The following is a 15,667-nucleotide window of genomic DNA, read 5'->3' as shown; positions in this document are numbered from 1 at the left end:
ATCCTGCAGGAATCTGTCAGGCGGGTTTGGGTCAGGAAGTCGTAGATCAACGACTAAAAGTCCGAGGGCAGAATTTTCCAGTCCCCCCACCCCACACCCCGGGCGGGGCAGAGGAACGATGCAGTGGGAGGCGAGAAGTTGGTTTCTCGCCGGCGTAAAACGATGGGGATGGGGATGGGGATGGGGATGGGGGGGGGGATGGGGGGAGGTGCTGGTCGCCATTCCCGCCAAAGGCCGGCATGAAATCGTTTTGTACTTTGTTAATGGAATTACACCCCCCCCCCCCCCCTCCAACCCCCCTCCAACCCCCGTCCGATTGTCCAGGCCCCCAGCGGGATACGACGCCGGTCCAGAACACATCTGGACCAACGCGGTGTGCAAATGTCGGTCTTAACTGCAAGAAAGCACGGGGCTGGCTGCCTGTGGGAGGTCGGAGGGGAAAACGGAGGCCTCCGGCCACCAGACCCTGGAACGCCGCGTGCCGCAGTGGGCGGGTGGAGCATCGACCCACGTGGATCTACTGACTGCGGGATCTTCCAGGAGCTCCGTCTTCTACCTTCAACAGTGGGTCAGTTGATGCCGTTTAGACATGGCCGCCGGATACGATGGCGGGGGCGTCGCGACCCCTGCCCTGCCGCAAAAACCGTCAGGAAACGCCCAACCGCAAAAATGGGGTCAGCCTCGCACGATGTGGCGCAAACTCCCAGAGGACTCGGCAGACGGGAACTACCGCCCCCCACCCCCCCCCACCCCCACCCCCACCCCCCAAACCCCCCGTTCCTGCCCCCGCCAAGTCCCAGAATCGAAAATTTCCACCTCAAGTCTCTCAGAATCGGGAGAACAAAACAGCCGGCGGTGCTCTGTGCTCTGGTGGAACGAGAGAAGTCCACTGCTGAAACCCTCATCCCCGCCCTTGTTACTGCCAGACTCAACTATTCCAATGTTCTGCTGGATGGTTGCCCACCTTCCATAAACTTGCGTTCATCCACAACAATGCTGCTCCGGATCTTACCTGGCACCATTCTCTCATCGCCCCTTTTACTGGCTGAACTACAACGTCCTCCCTGTCCGGCAATGCCTCCTCAATCTTAAAAGTCTGGACCTTGCTTTCAAATCGCACCAGGTCCTCACACCCACCCGTTTCCAGAACCTCCTCCACCCTCGCAAGCACTCGTGAGGCCTCTGCATCCCTCCGATCCTGATTCTGTGCACATCGCTCTATCTCCATCGCTCCACCATTGGTGGCCATGCCTTCAGTTGCCTGGGCCCCAAGCTCCAGAATTCCCCCCCTAAACCTCTCTCCTCCTTTAAGACGCGCCTTAAAAACTTACCTCTCTTGCACCCATCCTTACATCCCCCTTAAACGGCTTCAGGGCAAATTTTGTCTGATTATGCTCTTATCGAGCACACTGGGAGGTCTTGGAACATTAAAGGCGCTTTATAAATGCAGGCTGCCATTGTTGTTTTCGAACCACTGACAGGGATGTGGGAACAGATTTCACATCTGCTGTCAATATGGAGAGAATGAAGTGGGGGGGGGGGGGGTGGTGGAATAATTGAAAAACAAATATAAAACAAGGGAAAAGGAAAGATTGGAAAATATCCAAACGTGAAGTGCCGAAAATTCAGATTAGGATAAAGGACTTTAAATTGCTTGATTTTGGACCAATTTAGATTGGTGGCTCATTCTAATCCTGAAGTGCAATGTCACTCCCACTCACTGTCGAATAATTCACAATTAGCCTTCTTACACCTGTGTGCAAAAATAAAACTGAGTCTCTCACAGTTCTAACATCACAGCGACTACTCACCTTCAGCCACTAAAACATTAATCATACTCTGTCATAACACGTAAGAATCTGTCAGCGGCTTTAACAAAGGCTTAGCTTCCTTGTTAAGACAGCAGGTGACAGAACGGACACGTTGCTAATATTGGAAAACAAGATCTTAATTCCCCTCTCAAAGCATTTCATCAAGAAGGAGGCATAGCCAGATGCGAGTGGGGATGGGGGGTGGGGGGGGGGGGGAATAGGTTCACCCCAGAGGCGGCCTTGTGAGTCACTGCATTGTCCCTGAGCTACGTGGCCGGTCACCACTGGTGTTGCTCTGTTGCGCGTCACACGGCCAAGATTGACATCATCCAGGCTGACCTTTCCAAAGGCATGACCCGAGGCTGTGCCATCTGTCGTCTGACACATTAACCGAAGGTTGCGGGCTGGATTTTAACTTTTGGGGGGGGGGGTGGGAAACAGGAGCCGGGGCTGAACTCTTATCCGAGCGACGTAGGAAGCAGTCCCTTGTTGGAATATTGACTGGGGCGACCCCTTAATTGGCGTGGAGGTCGGTGCCCTGTCTAATGAAGGGCATCAGGCAGGCTCACAAAGATGGAGGGCCAATCAGGGGCCTTCCAGCATCTGAGGAGCAGTTGGCTACGATGGGTGGTAGTTAACTGAGAGGACGCTTTAACAAGAAGGTGCCCTTTCAGCAACTTTTTAAATAAATCTAGGTAAAAAAATACAGAAAACCACGTCAGGTCATCACTTGAGTCCCTCTAGAGGATGGCCTTTAGCCTGCCGCTGGGTACTCGCTGCTAAGCGGTTGATCTGTCTGCACCCCCACCCAACCCATCAGGAAATTGGAAACCAACTGGATAATCACAATCTGTCTCCGTCGCTTACCTTTAGCAAAGCTCTTAATGAGCCTAATTGGCAACCACCTCATGGTGGAGGTCAGCTCTGTAGGATCCAAACCCAGCCTTTGCCAAAATGGCTGACACCAGGAACTGGGATGGGAAACCACCAAGGTGGCCTGTGCCTTTACCTTTGGGTCCCAGTCGCCTCTGGTTCCAAACTCGGTGGGCCCCGAACATCCTGTCCTGTGTGTTTGGCTGAGTTGGGCATTAAAGATCCCACGGTACTATTGGAAGGAGGTCAGGGGAGTCTGTTCTGGTATCCTGGATAACAACCTCACCACCCCCCACACCCCAAAGCCCCCGCCTCTCAACCAATGGCAACCAAAACGGACTTGCTGATAGCTTCTCTCATTGGCCGTTTGCGGGATCTTGCTGTGTTCAAACCGGTGGCCACGGTTGCCTCAAGTGACTGTGCGTCAAAAGTAACTCATTGATGGCAGAGCTCTTTGAGAGGTGAAAGCTGCATTCTGAACGTGAGTTTTTTTCTTGACCGTGTCTAGCGTGCTGGGGGAAGACGTGATGGGCTGAATGGCCTCCTGCACTGTAACAATTCTGTGAGTCTTCCTTTCAAATTTTGTTTCGCACGGGAATTTTTGCTTTTGCCGTTGCACTCGGCAACCTGACTGCATAACACCACGGGCCCTGACAAAACACCCGGGAGGTTTCGGTAGGCTGGCTGATATTCTGGATGGCACTAGTCATGGTGTTTCATTTTGCTTGCCTCCACTGGCTGGCTGAGCTCCTTTTGCGATTGGATTGAGATTCTACATAAGCCTCTCATCTATGTTTGCAGACTTCGTCTCCTCCAGCACGGCCGTGAACACTTAATTAGATAATTAGATGCTCCACTGAAATCATGAAATCAAAAGCAGCTCAGTTGACAACTTGCTGTTGAAGAGCACAGTCAGACAGGGTTCACAGCTGAGCTCCTTTTCCTTGTGACCTGTTGTTCAGTCTTTAATTGCAACCACCAAACCTCCAGTTATGTTTCAATCACTCTGAGCTGCAAGCTATGAAAAGCCTCAACACCCAAGCCCAGCTCAACATACTGCAGGGGTGCCGCACTGTTGCAGATGCCGTCTTGCGGATGAGATGCCAAACTGAGACGCTGTCTGCCCTCTCAGGTGGGCACACAAGATCCCATGGTACTATTTTGAAGAAGAGCAGGGGAGTTATCCCCAGTGTCCTGGCCGATATTTATCCCTCAATCAACATCAAGAAAACAGACTGTCCGGCCATTATCCAGCATTGCTGTTGGTGGGAGCTTGCTGTGTGTAAATTGGGGACTGTGTTTCCTACATTATAACAGTGGCTACACTTGCCATAAAAGTACTTGATAGTAAAGGGCTTTGAGAATCTCAGGCTGTGAAAGGTGCAATATCAATTAAAGGCTTTCTTATGTAAAATGGAGCATCGTCCAATAGTTCCTCCTCCCATCCTGTGACAATCCCTGAAAGGTGAAACCTTTGGACCAGAATAGACGAGACCAGCAAATGAACTGTGGCTTTCCCAAGATGTGCAGCAATCGCTAGATTCTGGGCAAATGCTTGTCTAGTTTGGTTTTCTACGCAGTCGGTACAGTTTGGCTCAGTTAGTGCTGGCCTTGGCTCCAGGTTTTGGTTTCAAATACTAGAACACAAAGTCTTGGCAGAAACCCCAGCACGGCATGGAGGACTTGTCATCCCTTAGCTGAGATACTAAATGGATGCCCTGATCAGGACTTCTGTTTTGCGGTTGGGAACCCGATCAATTCCAGGTGCCAACCCCGCACCACGCTGGAAATAGTCACCCACAGGGTGCGCTTGCCAGCCAATTAAGGACAATGGATGGGCACCCGACATTGACAGGCCAATAGGTGACCCTCCAACACAGGGAGAGCCACAGCCTGCCGATGCAGTCAAGGGAGAGAGCGAGGAGGCTTCCAGACAGAGATGCCCTCTCAGCACTTTAAAAGTTTTGGGAATAAAAATGATCACAGCTGCCTGACCATCAATAACGAAGGGAAAACCGCTCTACACATTGGCCTTCGGCGGCAGCTCTGCCCATTTTTACACACCGACAACAGTGAGGGCTTTAAATTATTCTGGAGCACTGGCTCCCACTTGCCCCACAAACCCCCACCCCCTTCTCCTCCTCATCTGCCACTGTGAGATCGCTTGCTTTCACTAGCCCTCTTTCGGTTACCACAGGAAAATTCCAGTCAGCACGGCAGAGGGACATTAATAGGCCTCCTAATTGCTTTAATTGTCTACCTGGCCTCCTTGAAAGTGGCTCGGGTGGGGCGGGTGGCACTGGAAGATGCTGGCAAGCTGGCACACTGCTCCCCTGTGGCAGTCTTTCTGCTCAAACTCCTCCGGTCCCACCTCCAGGGCCATTTGAAAATCCATCCCCCATAACTCTCCATCCCCACGGTTGGAGTGACGGGACCATAGTGGAGTTGTTATCCTGGGAATGGGCCAAAGCGTCTTGCCCGCTGAAGCCTACCTCATGCTGTGAACAGCTCTGAGCCTTGTGAAGAGCCCAAACTGAGTGGCAGGTCTTTTCTTTGAGGGAAGTTTTCGACTTTTGGTCAAGGACGGGCTGATTTGTTGTCATTAAAGTGACCCATCCAACTCTTACTCGCTTGGCACAAGATAGATATTAGTTTAAAAATTAGAACCAGTTTGATGCATCAATTCCTCGAAAAAAATAAATGCAAGTTTAAAAATGGACTTGTGATCTGTTGCACTCTTCCAATAAATAAATCTCCCTCCAAACGGTTTTCTGCTTTCGAGAATTCAAATGAAACTATACCATACAGGGTTTCACAAAATCTATTTTCTCGTCATCATCCCAACGCTGTTCACCACACGTGGGACAAAGAGACCGAATTAGTCTTCCCCTCATTTCTGGTGCGGGCCTTCACTTATGGAGAGTGTTTAAAAATGATCATGGGGTTTGCACAGGGGAGACAACAATGGTCCCGGTGGAGTAAAGTTACATGGAGCAGTAATGATAAGAAAAGCCCAGTGCTCTTGAGATCGAACAGCAATATTGGGAAAGGAGGACTGGCATCTCTGTGAGAGGAAATGAATTTCATCGATCCTAACTAAATCAGTCGACGGTAAATGAAACAGACGCAACGCAAAATAAAAAGGCAGGAGGCGCTGACTCAAATAGGTCCGAAACAGGCTGGCATCAGGCAGTGCTGGCACCAGGTAAGAATGCGAAGAGGAGTGACTGATCGTGTAAATGGAATGGGTGAAATAAAGATCATTTAGCTTTCAGCCAAAAATGAAAAAGTCTCATCGCAGATGTTGGAAAGATAGATCAAGATAGCGCTGCTGTCCAAGTGGACTCAGGTGTTCAACATGGGATCCAACAGGTCGTCTGTTCAAAGTGGTGGTTGGGTGGGGGCCTTCAACAAGAACAGATCCTTCTTGACCGCAGACCCAAAAAAGGAGTTGAGGTTAGATCTCCCCATGTCATCTCTTGACTTCCTGCCTCTGACAGTGCCACCCCTCCACCCCACGCCCCCCCCACCACCAAACCCTCCCCCCCCATCACACATTGATCACCAAACTTATCCATCTCATTTTGCCCCACCTTCCAATGCCAACTGGAAAATGAGCAGACTTTTCAATAGCCAACTGGATGGTTCTTCACTGTCAGTCAAACAGACTTTGTTCCCCTGTGTCCTTCTAAAGAGGGTGCAAGAGCAGAGGAATCTGGAGGCTATACATGCGCAAATCATTGAAGGTATTATGGCAGGTTGAGAAAGCAGTTAATAAGGTTTATGGGATCCTGTGCTTTATAAATAGGGGCATAGAGTACAAAAGCAATGAATTCCATGATGAAGTTATGGTGCACCTTTATAAAACACTGGTTCAGCCTCAACTGGAGCATTGTGTTCAACTCTGGGCACCACGCTTTAGGAAGGGTGTGAAGACATTAGAGAGGACACAGGAAAGATTTGTGAGAATGGTTTCAGGGATGAGCAGCTTCAGTTATGTAGATAGATTGGAGGTTGGGACTGTTCTCCTTGGAGGAGAGAAGGCTGAGAGATTCGGCAGAGGGATTCAAAATCATGAGGGGTTTGGACAGAGTCGATATGGAGAAACTGCTCCCATTGGCAAAAGGGTTGAGAACGGGAGGGTACAGATTTAAGACGAGTGACAAATGGCGGCATGAGGAAACTATTTCTTTTCAAAACGCAGTGAGTGGTTAGGGTGTGGAAGGCACTGCCTGGGAGTGTGGTGGAGGCCGATTCAATCATGGCGTTCAAAAGGGAATTGGATAATTATCTGAAGAGAAAAAAAATTGCAGGGCTACGGGGAAAAAGGCCTGGGAGTGGGACAAGCCGAATGCTCTTGCAGAGAGCTGGCATGATCACGAGGGGCTGAATGGCCCGTTTTGTGCTGTCACCATTCTATGATATGACTTGTAGACTTTTGCCTTGCAACATACCCGATCTACAGAAATAAGAATGTGCCCAAATCCGACTTGATTGTTATTATCCGCTGTTCATTTGCCACAGCCTGTTAGCTCTCAGTTAAACTAAGGCTCTTGGTCTTAAGATATAGCCCTAAAAATAAAACTCAGCTCATGCATTTGAAATGAGCTTAAAATCTCCCGTACTGTCCATAATCAGAAATCTCACGTCTGACATTCCCCACCACTGGCAACAGCTGTCTCATTAGACTGCTGTTGTTGCTGCTTCTGTTGTACAAACTCAGCCGCTGAGAGAGTTGTGAGCCTAAAATCCAGGCACTGCAGGTTTATTTACCGAGCTAAATGACTTACAAGACTGATCCCAGGAATGAAAGGCTTAACATATGAGGAATGTTTGAGGACTCTGGGTCTATACTCGATGGAGTTTAGAAGGATGAGGGGGGATCTGATTGAAATTTACAGAATACTGAGAGGCCTGGATAGAGTGGACGTGGGGAAGATGTTTCCATTAGTAGGAGAGACTAGGACCCGAGGGCTCAGCCTCAGAGTAAAGGGAAGACCTTTTAGAACAGAGATGAGGAGAAACTTCTTTAGCCAGACAGTGGTGAATCTATGGAATTCATTGCCACAGAAGGCTGTGGAGGCCAGGTCATTGAGTATATTTAAGACTGAGATAGATAAGTTCTTGATTGGTAAGGGGATCAAAGGTTACGGGGAGAAGGCGGGAGAATGGGGTTGAGAAACTTATCAGCCATGATGGGCCAAATGGCCTAATTTCTGCTCCATGTCTTATGGTCTTATAAGAAGTCAATCGGTATTGTGCATGCATCCGTTGTCAATCAGTACATCAAGAGGGTGTGTGAGGAGGGAGAGAGAGAGATATGAAGGGAAAGAGAGAGAGGGGGAGAGCGAGATGGAGGCAGGAGGGGCAAACTGGTGAAGAGCAAACGAGGGTGAGCAAACCAAACTGCAAGTAGAGGGAAGCAGCTGCAAGGTGAAAGGAAGATCAAGGCCAAATGCTCCTCTACAACAAGCCCCACACCTGATGGGGGCCACCTCTACAGAGCAGAGCTCATTAATGGACAGAAGTCCGTTGTACAGGTCTTTGAGAATGTTCAGAACTCCCTGCGTGGAACATCAGTGGCAACGCAGAGTTGAAGATGCAGCTTGTCTTAGAGATGCTGCTCTGGCCATTCGGACCGACTTGCCTGAGTCAGTGAGACGCCCCATTGGTTTACAACATCAGGGAGTCGGCATAAGCGGGAGCCTGTTCCCAATAGAGGGCATCACAATGAAATGGTGGAAAAGTAACTCAGGAGAAAGGCAATCCAATACCATAAGAAAAAAAAAGTGCACGGGAAAGCTCTTTCTCACCAAGAGGGTTTAATGGGCTCAACTGCACTGGATCAGGTATCACTGGCGAGCACCGTCACAGTCACAAAATTGACATGAAGCCAGTGTCGCCAATATTGCAAGGTGGTGAACACCGCAGTCAATTTGCGCACAGCAAGGTCCCATAAGCAGCAACGAGCTAATGACCAGGTCATCTGTTTTTAAGCGAGCTTTCTCCCCACAACTCCGAGTTTAAAAATGCTGTTTGACAAGCACCTGAAGGCCGTGCCATTTTAAACTGGAGGGAGATGAGAGGGATAGGAGAATCCCAGCCAAGGAAACTGGGACGATAAGAGCTGGTGAATGGGTCAGAGGCCAGATGTTCCACGGGTCTAATCTGGCAGGTGGAAGTTGGGATTCCTCCGTGAGCAATCTCCTCAACAACAAAGAGAAAAGCAAATCAGGAGGCGGTGAGGAGGGAGATCCAGGGATGCGATTAGTTTCTTTAAAATATTTAAAATGCCTATTTGTGGTGTCTGGAGACCTGAAATGATCAGGAATAACAGCTGCAGCTGTCGAGGCTTCCCTTGCACTGTGATTGTAAATAAGTAAAAGAAAGAACGGAAAGCAAAAGTCAAGGCCATTCAATTCCAGCTCATGAGGGGAGAAAGACTTCGGACCAACCAGAACACTGGTCAGTGCAGCCCTGGCTCTTGGGTGTCCAAATTCTGTATTATATACTCAAGAGATGTGCCAAAAATTGTTTGATAATATTTTTAAACATCTGTTGCAAACGTGAAGGGACCCAAATGAACGGGGCAGGCTGGCATTGAAATGGGATAAGTGTCTCCACTTCTCAGGCAAACAAAAGCCCATACGATGGGCTCACTCACAAGTTAACCTCTCAGCTTTAGTATCTCATCTCACTGCATTGCAACCACAAGTTGTGAACTTGTCTTCACTCAGGCAGCTTCCTGCATCTCGAGACGCACGAGGCAGATGAACACGTTTATGTCTATTTTCTGTAGCTCACTCTTCCCGGAACAGATCGCCAAGTGAAGCCAGCATGAGGGGCACCACCCCACACCCAGCGTGGCTGACCAGTGGACTCTGCTGTTCATCCCGCCTTTATCAGAAGTATTTACAGGTTGGTAGTCAACCAGTTTGGCCTTGTTATGAACGCGGCTTCCGCGGCCATCAATCTGTTACTCACAATAAGAGGTTGTGGTAGAAGAATTAATCCAGACAGGCCTTTTGGTTCAAGACAACTCCGCAGTGCTACTGACTTCCAAGTAGCTTCCAGACAAAGTGCTCCAGCTGTATCTTTTTGTCCTATTTGGATGGGATAATCAATACCCATCACCTGTTTAATTAGCAATTGTCTTTAACAAGGGGATTGCCACATTGACACAAGTCCTGGGGTGGGACTCAAACCCGGAGCTTCTAGCTCAGAGGCAGAGACGCTACCCTCTGAGCCACAAGAATGGTGACATATCAGGCTCCCATGCAGGCTTCTGCACTGGCGAATCATGCAAGGGCAGGAAAATCCCGGGCAGAAGAGGGGGGAGAGAGATCTCACCAGTGAACCATCGAAAAGGGAGACATGACCCAGGCTCATCGTCACGGTCGCTATCCAGTCAGGAGTGAGTGAGCCTGGAAGTCAGGCGAGTGGGCAGGCTGGGGACTGGGGACCAGTCCTCCCCTCCGCCCATGCTCCATTCCAAAGCATGTCCTGATAGTTGTGGATCCTGATTTAAACATTAGGAATAATGAGTTGGATGAAACACGAAGGGGTGAGCAGTACCTGTGGACTGGTATCCTGGTGTCACACTGTACCTTCAGAACAGGAGTGAGATTGGCCACATTCTGGTAAAAAATATGGTCATTAGAGCGAACAACTTGCATTTATACAGCACCTTTAATGTAGAAGTACATCAAAGTGCTTTACAGGTGCATTATCAGTCAATACTTGAAAATGAGCCACATAAGGAGATGTTTGGTCAAGTGAATAAAAAGAGGTAGGTTTTGGACATGGAATGAAATACCTTGCATTTATATAGCACCATTCACTATCTCAGGACCTCCCTAAGTGCCTTACAGCCGGTGACAGGTAGTTACTGTTGTGATGTAGAAAACACAGCAGCCAAATTGCGCACAGGAAGCTCCCATAGACAGTTCCGATGAAAGGTCACAAACCTGAAAACTTAACTCTGCTTTTCTCTCCACAGATGCTGCCAGACCCGCTGAGCATTTCCAGAATTTTCTGTTTTCATCCCACAAGCAGTAATGTGACAATCACCACATAATCTGTTTTTAGTGATGTCGATCGAGGGATAAATATCGTCTGGGAGAACTCACTTGCTCTTCTTTGAAATAATGCCTTGAGATATTTTCTGTCCACCTGAGAAGGTGGAGGTGGGGCCTCAATTTAACGTCTCATCTGAGAGATGGTACATCTGACAGTGCAGCATTCCCTCAGTACTGCACTGAGGTGTCAGTCTAATTATGTGCTCAAGTCTCTGGAGTGGGGCTTGAGGTTTTATAATCGAATGGGATTTAAAATAAAAGTTACTCACATTTGAAAGTGGTTTTAAAAAAACTCGCTATTTTTTTAAAATGACCTGAGAACATTCACATCCTTAAAAATTGCTTCAAATTATAATTATTTCGAGAGCTGCTGTTGGTATCACACTCGTTCCTCTCCCACGTTGCCTTCTCTGTCTCATATACACACAAAACGATATTGACCAACGTGGACTCCTCTCAGAAATCTGCCACAAAGCAAAGAACATGGGGCTCCAGTGCTGGATTTAAATGCGCCCATGACATAGGCCACCCAGTAATAAATCCGGGTGACAAATCCCCTTTTAATCACCTCCAAGAAAGCCAGGTTTCTGAGGCATTTTTAAAAGCCCCGATTTTGGGTCTCCGGAAACTGGAGGCAGATGTTACGAATCTTTAAAGCGGAACAGGGATAGACAGATGCAAGAGGAGGGGAGAAATAAAACGAGAGCCACTGGAGCCCCATTCTGCGGAGTTAACCATTGAGAAGCTGCAGAGTGCCAGTTCCGTGTGCTATTCTCAAAAGGACCTCACAGGAATTCAAAGTATTTTGTTTCTTTCAAGCATTCCAGAGGATAGATTATTCACCCGGTACTTTCTGTTCTGGCCAGTTTCACAATTACCCAGCTGTGAATAAAGACTTTTATTTCCCAGCATGGCAGTTAGGCAAAAAAATTGTTGGTGTGATGCAAGAGAGGAGGACATGCATTAGATTTGCACCTCTTCTAACATCTCAAAAGTGCGTCATATTGAATGAATGTCTTTGAAGTGTACTGACTCATGTGCACAAGGCAATTTTACACACTGAAAAGTTCCCAGAAACAGCAGTTGAGATGAACAGCTGAAATGGATCTGTTTTTGATGGTGTTCACTTCTCTTTATTCATTCACGGGATGTGGGCTTCGCTGGCCAGGGCAGAATTTATTGCCCATTCCTAACTGCCCCTTGAGAAGATGGTGTTCAGCCGCCTTCTCGAACCGCTGCAGTCCATGTGGTGTAGGTACACCCACAGTGCGGTTAGGAAGGGAGTTCCAGGGTTTTGACCCAGCGACAGTGGAGGAATGGCGGTATATTTCCGAGTCAGGATGGTGAGCGACTTAAGGTGGTGCTTTTGCAGGTGGTCATGTTCCCATGCATCTGCTCCCCTTGTCCTTTCAGGTGGTACAGGTTTGGAAGGAGCCTTGGGGAACTGTTGCAGTGCGTCTTGTCGATGGTACACACTGCACCTCTGTAGTGGAGGGGGTGAATATTTAAGATAGTGGATGGGGTGCTGATCAAGCAGGCTGCTTGATTGTTGTTGGAGCTGCACTCATCCAGGCAAATGGACAGAATGACTTGTGCCTTGTGGATGGTGGACTGGCTTTAGGGAGTCAGGGACTGAGCTACTCACTGCAGAATTCCCAGCCTCTGACCTGCTCTTGTAGCCACAGTCTTTGTATGGCTGGTCCAGTTAAGTCACTGGTTAATGATAAGAACCCCCAGGATCGTGACAGTGGGGGGATTCAGCGATGGTTAGATTCTCTCTTGTTGTAGATGGTCAATGCCTGCTAGGCACGTGCAGGACGGAAATGTTAGTTGCCATTCATCGTTATTGGAGTAATGTTGTCTAGGAGACTGGGAGAAGTGCCAGCTCTCTGCTGGATCCTCTAATGTCCATCTGAATCACCGCAATAAGCAATTGTTTTTTTACTGGGCCAGATCTTGTTGGAAAAGTAACGCATAGTGATATTAAATTGATCAGTAAATTCAGGGGATAAAGAGGTATGCTACGAGTTAGGAATCTCCAGAATTTGATGGTCAATTTGCACATTAGTAGCCTCATTAACACACATCTTTCCAGAAGATTTGGCCCAGTAAACCAACTGCTCCTTGCTGTGATTCAGATTGCTCAGCTCAAACAGCAACTCGTCTTCAATCTGCCCATTATTTCTTAAAGAATTTGCTACCTTTGCACATAAATTCCCCATTAAACCCGGCCCATAAAATCAGGGCTCATACTTAACAGTGTGAGTACCCTTCTAATGGTATGATAATTGTTAATGAAATGTCCAGCAACCTCTCCAAGTCAGAAAGGGAACAGTTTAAACTGATGGGTCTCATTCTGGAATGCAGCAAATTCTTCTGATAAAAACAAAAAAACTGCGGATGCTGGAAATCCAAAACAAAAACAAAAACAGAATTACCTGGAAAAACTCAGCAGGTCTGGCAGCATCGGCGGAGAAGAAAAGAGTTGACGTTTCGAGTCCTCATGACCCTTCGACAGAACTTGAGTTCGAGTCCAAGAAAGAGTTGAAATATAAGCTGGTTTAAGGTGTGTGTGTGGGGGGCGGAGAGAGAGAGAGAGGTGGAGGGGGGGGTGTGGTTGTAGGGACAAACAAGCAGTGATAGAAGCAGATCATCAAAAGATGTCAACAACAATAGTACAAAAGAACACATCGGTGTTAAAGTTAAAGTTGGTGATATTATCTAAACGAATGTGCTAATTAAGAATGGATGGTAGGGCACTCAAGGTATAGCTCTAGTGGGGGTGTTTTTTTTTAAAAATATTATATAAAAAAAAACACCCCCACTAGAGCTATACCTTGAGTGCCCTACCATCCATTCTTAATTAGCACATTCGTTTAGATAATATCACCAACTTTAACTTTAACACCGATGTGTCCTTCTGTACTATTGTTGTTGACATCTTTTGATGATCTGCTTCTATCACTGCTTGTTTGTCCCTACAACCACACCCCCCCTCCACCTCTCTCTCTCTCTCTCTCTCTCCACCCCCCACACACACACCTTAAACCAGCTTATATTTCAACTCTTTCTTGGACTCGAACTCAAGTTCTGTCGAAGGGTCATGAGGACTCGAAACGTCAACTCTTTTCTTCTCCGCCGATGCTGCCAGACCTGCTGAGTTTTTCCAGGTAATTCTGTTTTTGTGTTTGTTTTGCTAATTCTTCTTAGTGGTTAAAAAGGTCAATATTTTTCTTACTTTAACTTTTTGTCTCTTTTTGCTCTCTCTCTCCCTTAATCCAATCTATTTTGTTTCCTAAACCTGATTTGACTCTATCTCATCCTAATTCTATGATAGTCTAACTCTGTGACAGTCAGTGACACTAATTATTTCTCCACTGCTCCTTGTTTATTGCTGAAAAAAGAAATATGTTGCCAAACCTTTGTGACTTGGGCTCATCAGGACAAATGCAAGAATACCAAATTTCAAAGGGAGCAACAATTCATACAACACTGGAAAAGGGTGCTTGGTTGGTTACAAATTGACTATGATTGGCTGTGACATTGCCATGGAGAAAGCAATCCCAAGGTTCCCCAAGCTTCAATCAGAAAAGCTTCGGCAACATGTCTCTCTTTTCAAGCATTCAAGTTCCATGCTCCTTTGTATCTTTCTCAATCCTGAAATCTCATTGGTTAAGAAGATGGACTGTTGATCCTGTCATTAATGAAGATGGCCCTCACCACAATGCCAACAGTTCATCCTTCCAGGACGTTATTGCGCTAATTATACTTGAGCTGAAGGGGCAGGGTCACGTCTCTCTAATGACACACGCCATGAGACAACCTGCTCCACCAAAACCTGGCTCAATGTTTCACTGCAAGAACAGCACTTCTGACAATGCAATCTCTCACGCTTGAGAGTGACATGTCCAATTCTGGGCACCATGTTTGAGAAAGGATGAGAAGGCTTTAGAGAAAGGTTCACAGGAATGGTTCCAGGTAGAAAGAATTTCAATAATATAGATTGGAGAAGCTGGGGCTGTTTTCCTTAGAGAAGAGGTTGAGAGAAGGTTTGCTGATGGGTTATCTCATCGCTTTGATGGATGAGAGTTCAACAAAAACAAAAGATCAGTTCACAGTCTAGTTTGATATTGTCTCATGTGTGACGTTAGATCAAGTCTCAATTTGCATAACTGATTACAAATACTGCATTTGACGTCAGTGTTTGAGATGTTTCCAGCTAGAATTGGCCTTTACCTTGTACAAGGGACATACAACCCTACAAATTAGGAGCAGGAGTGGACCATTGGCCCCTCGAGCCTGTTCCACTATTCAATAAGATTATGGCTGATCTGATTGTAGCTTCAACTCCACATTCCTGCCTACCCCCGATATCCTTTGACTCCCTCGTAAGTCATGACTCTATCTAACTCTGCCTTAAAAATATTCAATTATCATTGCTCCACTGCTCTCTGGGGAAGGGAGTTCCAAAAGATTCACGACTCTCTGAGAGAACTAATTTCTTCTTAACTCCGTCTTAAATGGGAGACCCTTATTTTTAAACTCTGCCTCCTAGTTCTAGTCTCTCCCACAGATAGAAACATCCTTTCAGCATCCACCTTGTCAAGTCCCCTTAGGATCTCACATGTTTCAATAAGATCACCTCGCATTCTTCCAAACTCCAATGGACACAGGCCCAGTCTATCCAACCTAGATACCCTACAAATGTTCAGTTTTACAGGGTATTCAGAGCACAGAAACCATTCAACCTAACTGGTTCATGTCAGCGCCTATGCTCCACACAAGGGATAGATGGAGGTACCGGCTTTCCATTCACTTGTCCTGAAGGCATTTGAACCTGTTCTCCTCAAATGTCGAAATTGCTTGATGACACAGACTTTTCCGTTTGGGTCTGCGCAATGATTT

At 47.3% G+C, this 15,667-nt stretch overlaps 1 protein-coding gene across 5 annotated transcripts in view; it reads right to left on the bottom strand.

Annotated features, from left to right (window-relative positions):
- smyd3 (SET and MYND domain containing 3) overlaps positions 1-15,667 on the bottom strand; it is a 921,006-nt gene that overhangs the window by 176,612 nt on the left and 728,727 nt on the right. The window contains exon 1 of one of the 5 annotated variants that reach the window (XM_041183001.1): positions 1,013-1,072. The exons of 3 other annotated variants lie outside the window; for them this stretch is intronic. In XM_041183001.1, coding sequence (XP_041038935.1) covers positions 1,013-1,030 — 18 coding nt within the window. In that variant the 5' untranslated portion in view covers positions 1,031-1,072. Of the gene's footprint in view, positions 1-395; positions 408-1,012; positions 1,073-15,667 lie in introns of those variants that run through there. One more of the 5 variants, XM_041183003.1, reaches the window with a different exon arrangement.

The sequence above is a fragment of the Carcharodon carcharias genome, chromosome 2 (genome assembly GCF_017639515.1).
Source record: "Carcharodon carcharias isolate sCarCar2 chromosome 2, sCarCar2.pri, whole genome shotgun sequence".
NCBI lineage: Eukaryota > Metazoa > Chordata > Chondrichthyes > Lamniformes > Lamnidae > Carcharodon > Carcharodon carcharias.
Note: the sequence above shows the minus strand (reverse complement) of the source record. Positions and strands in the feature narration are given on the sequence as shown.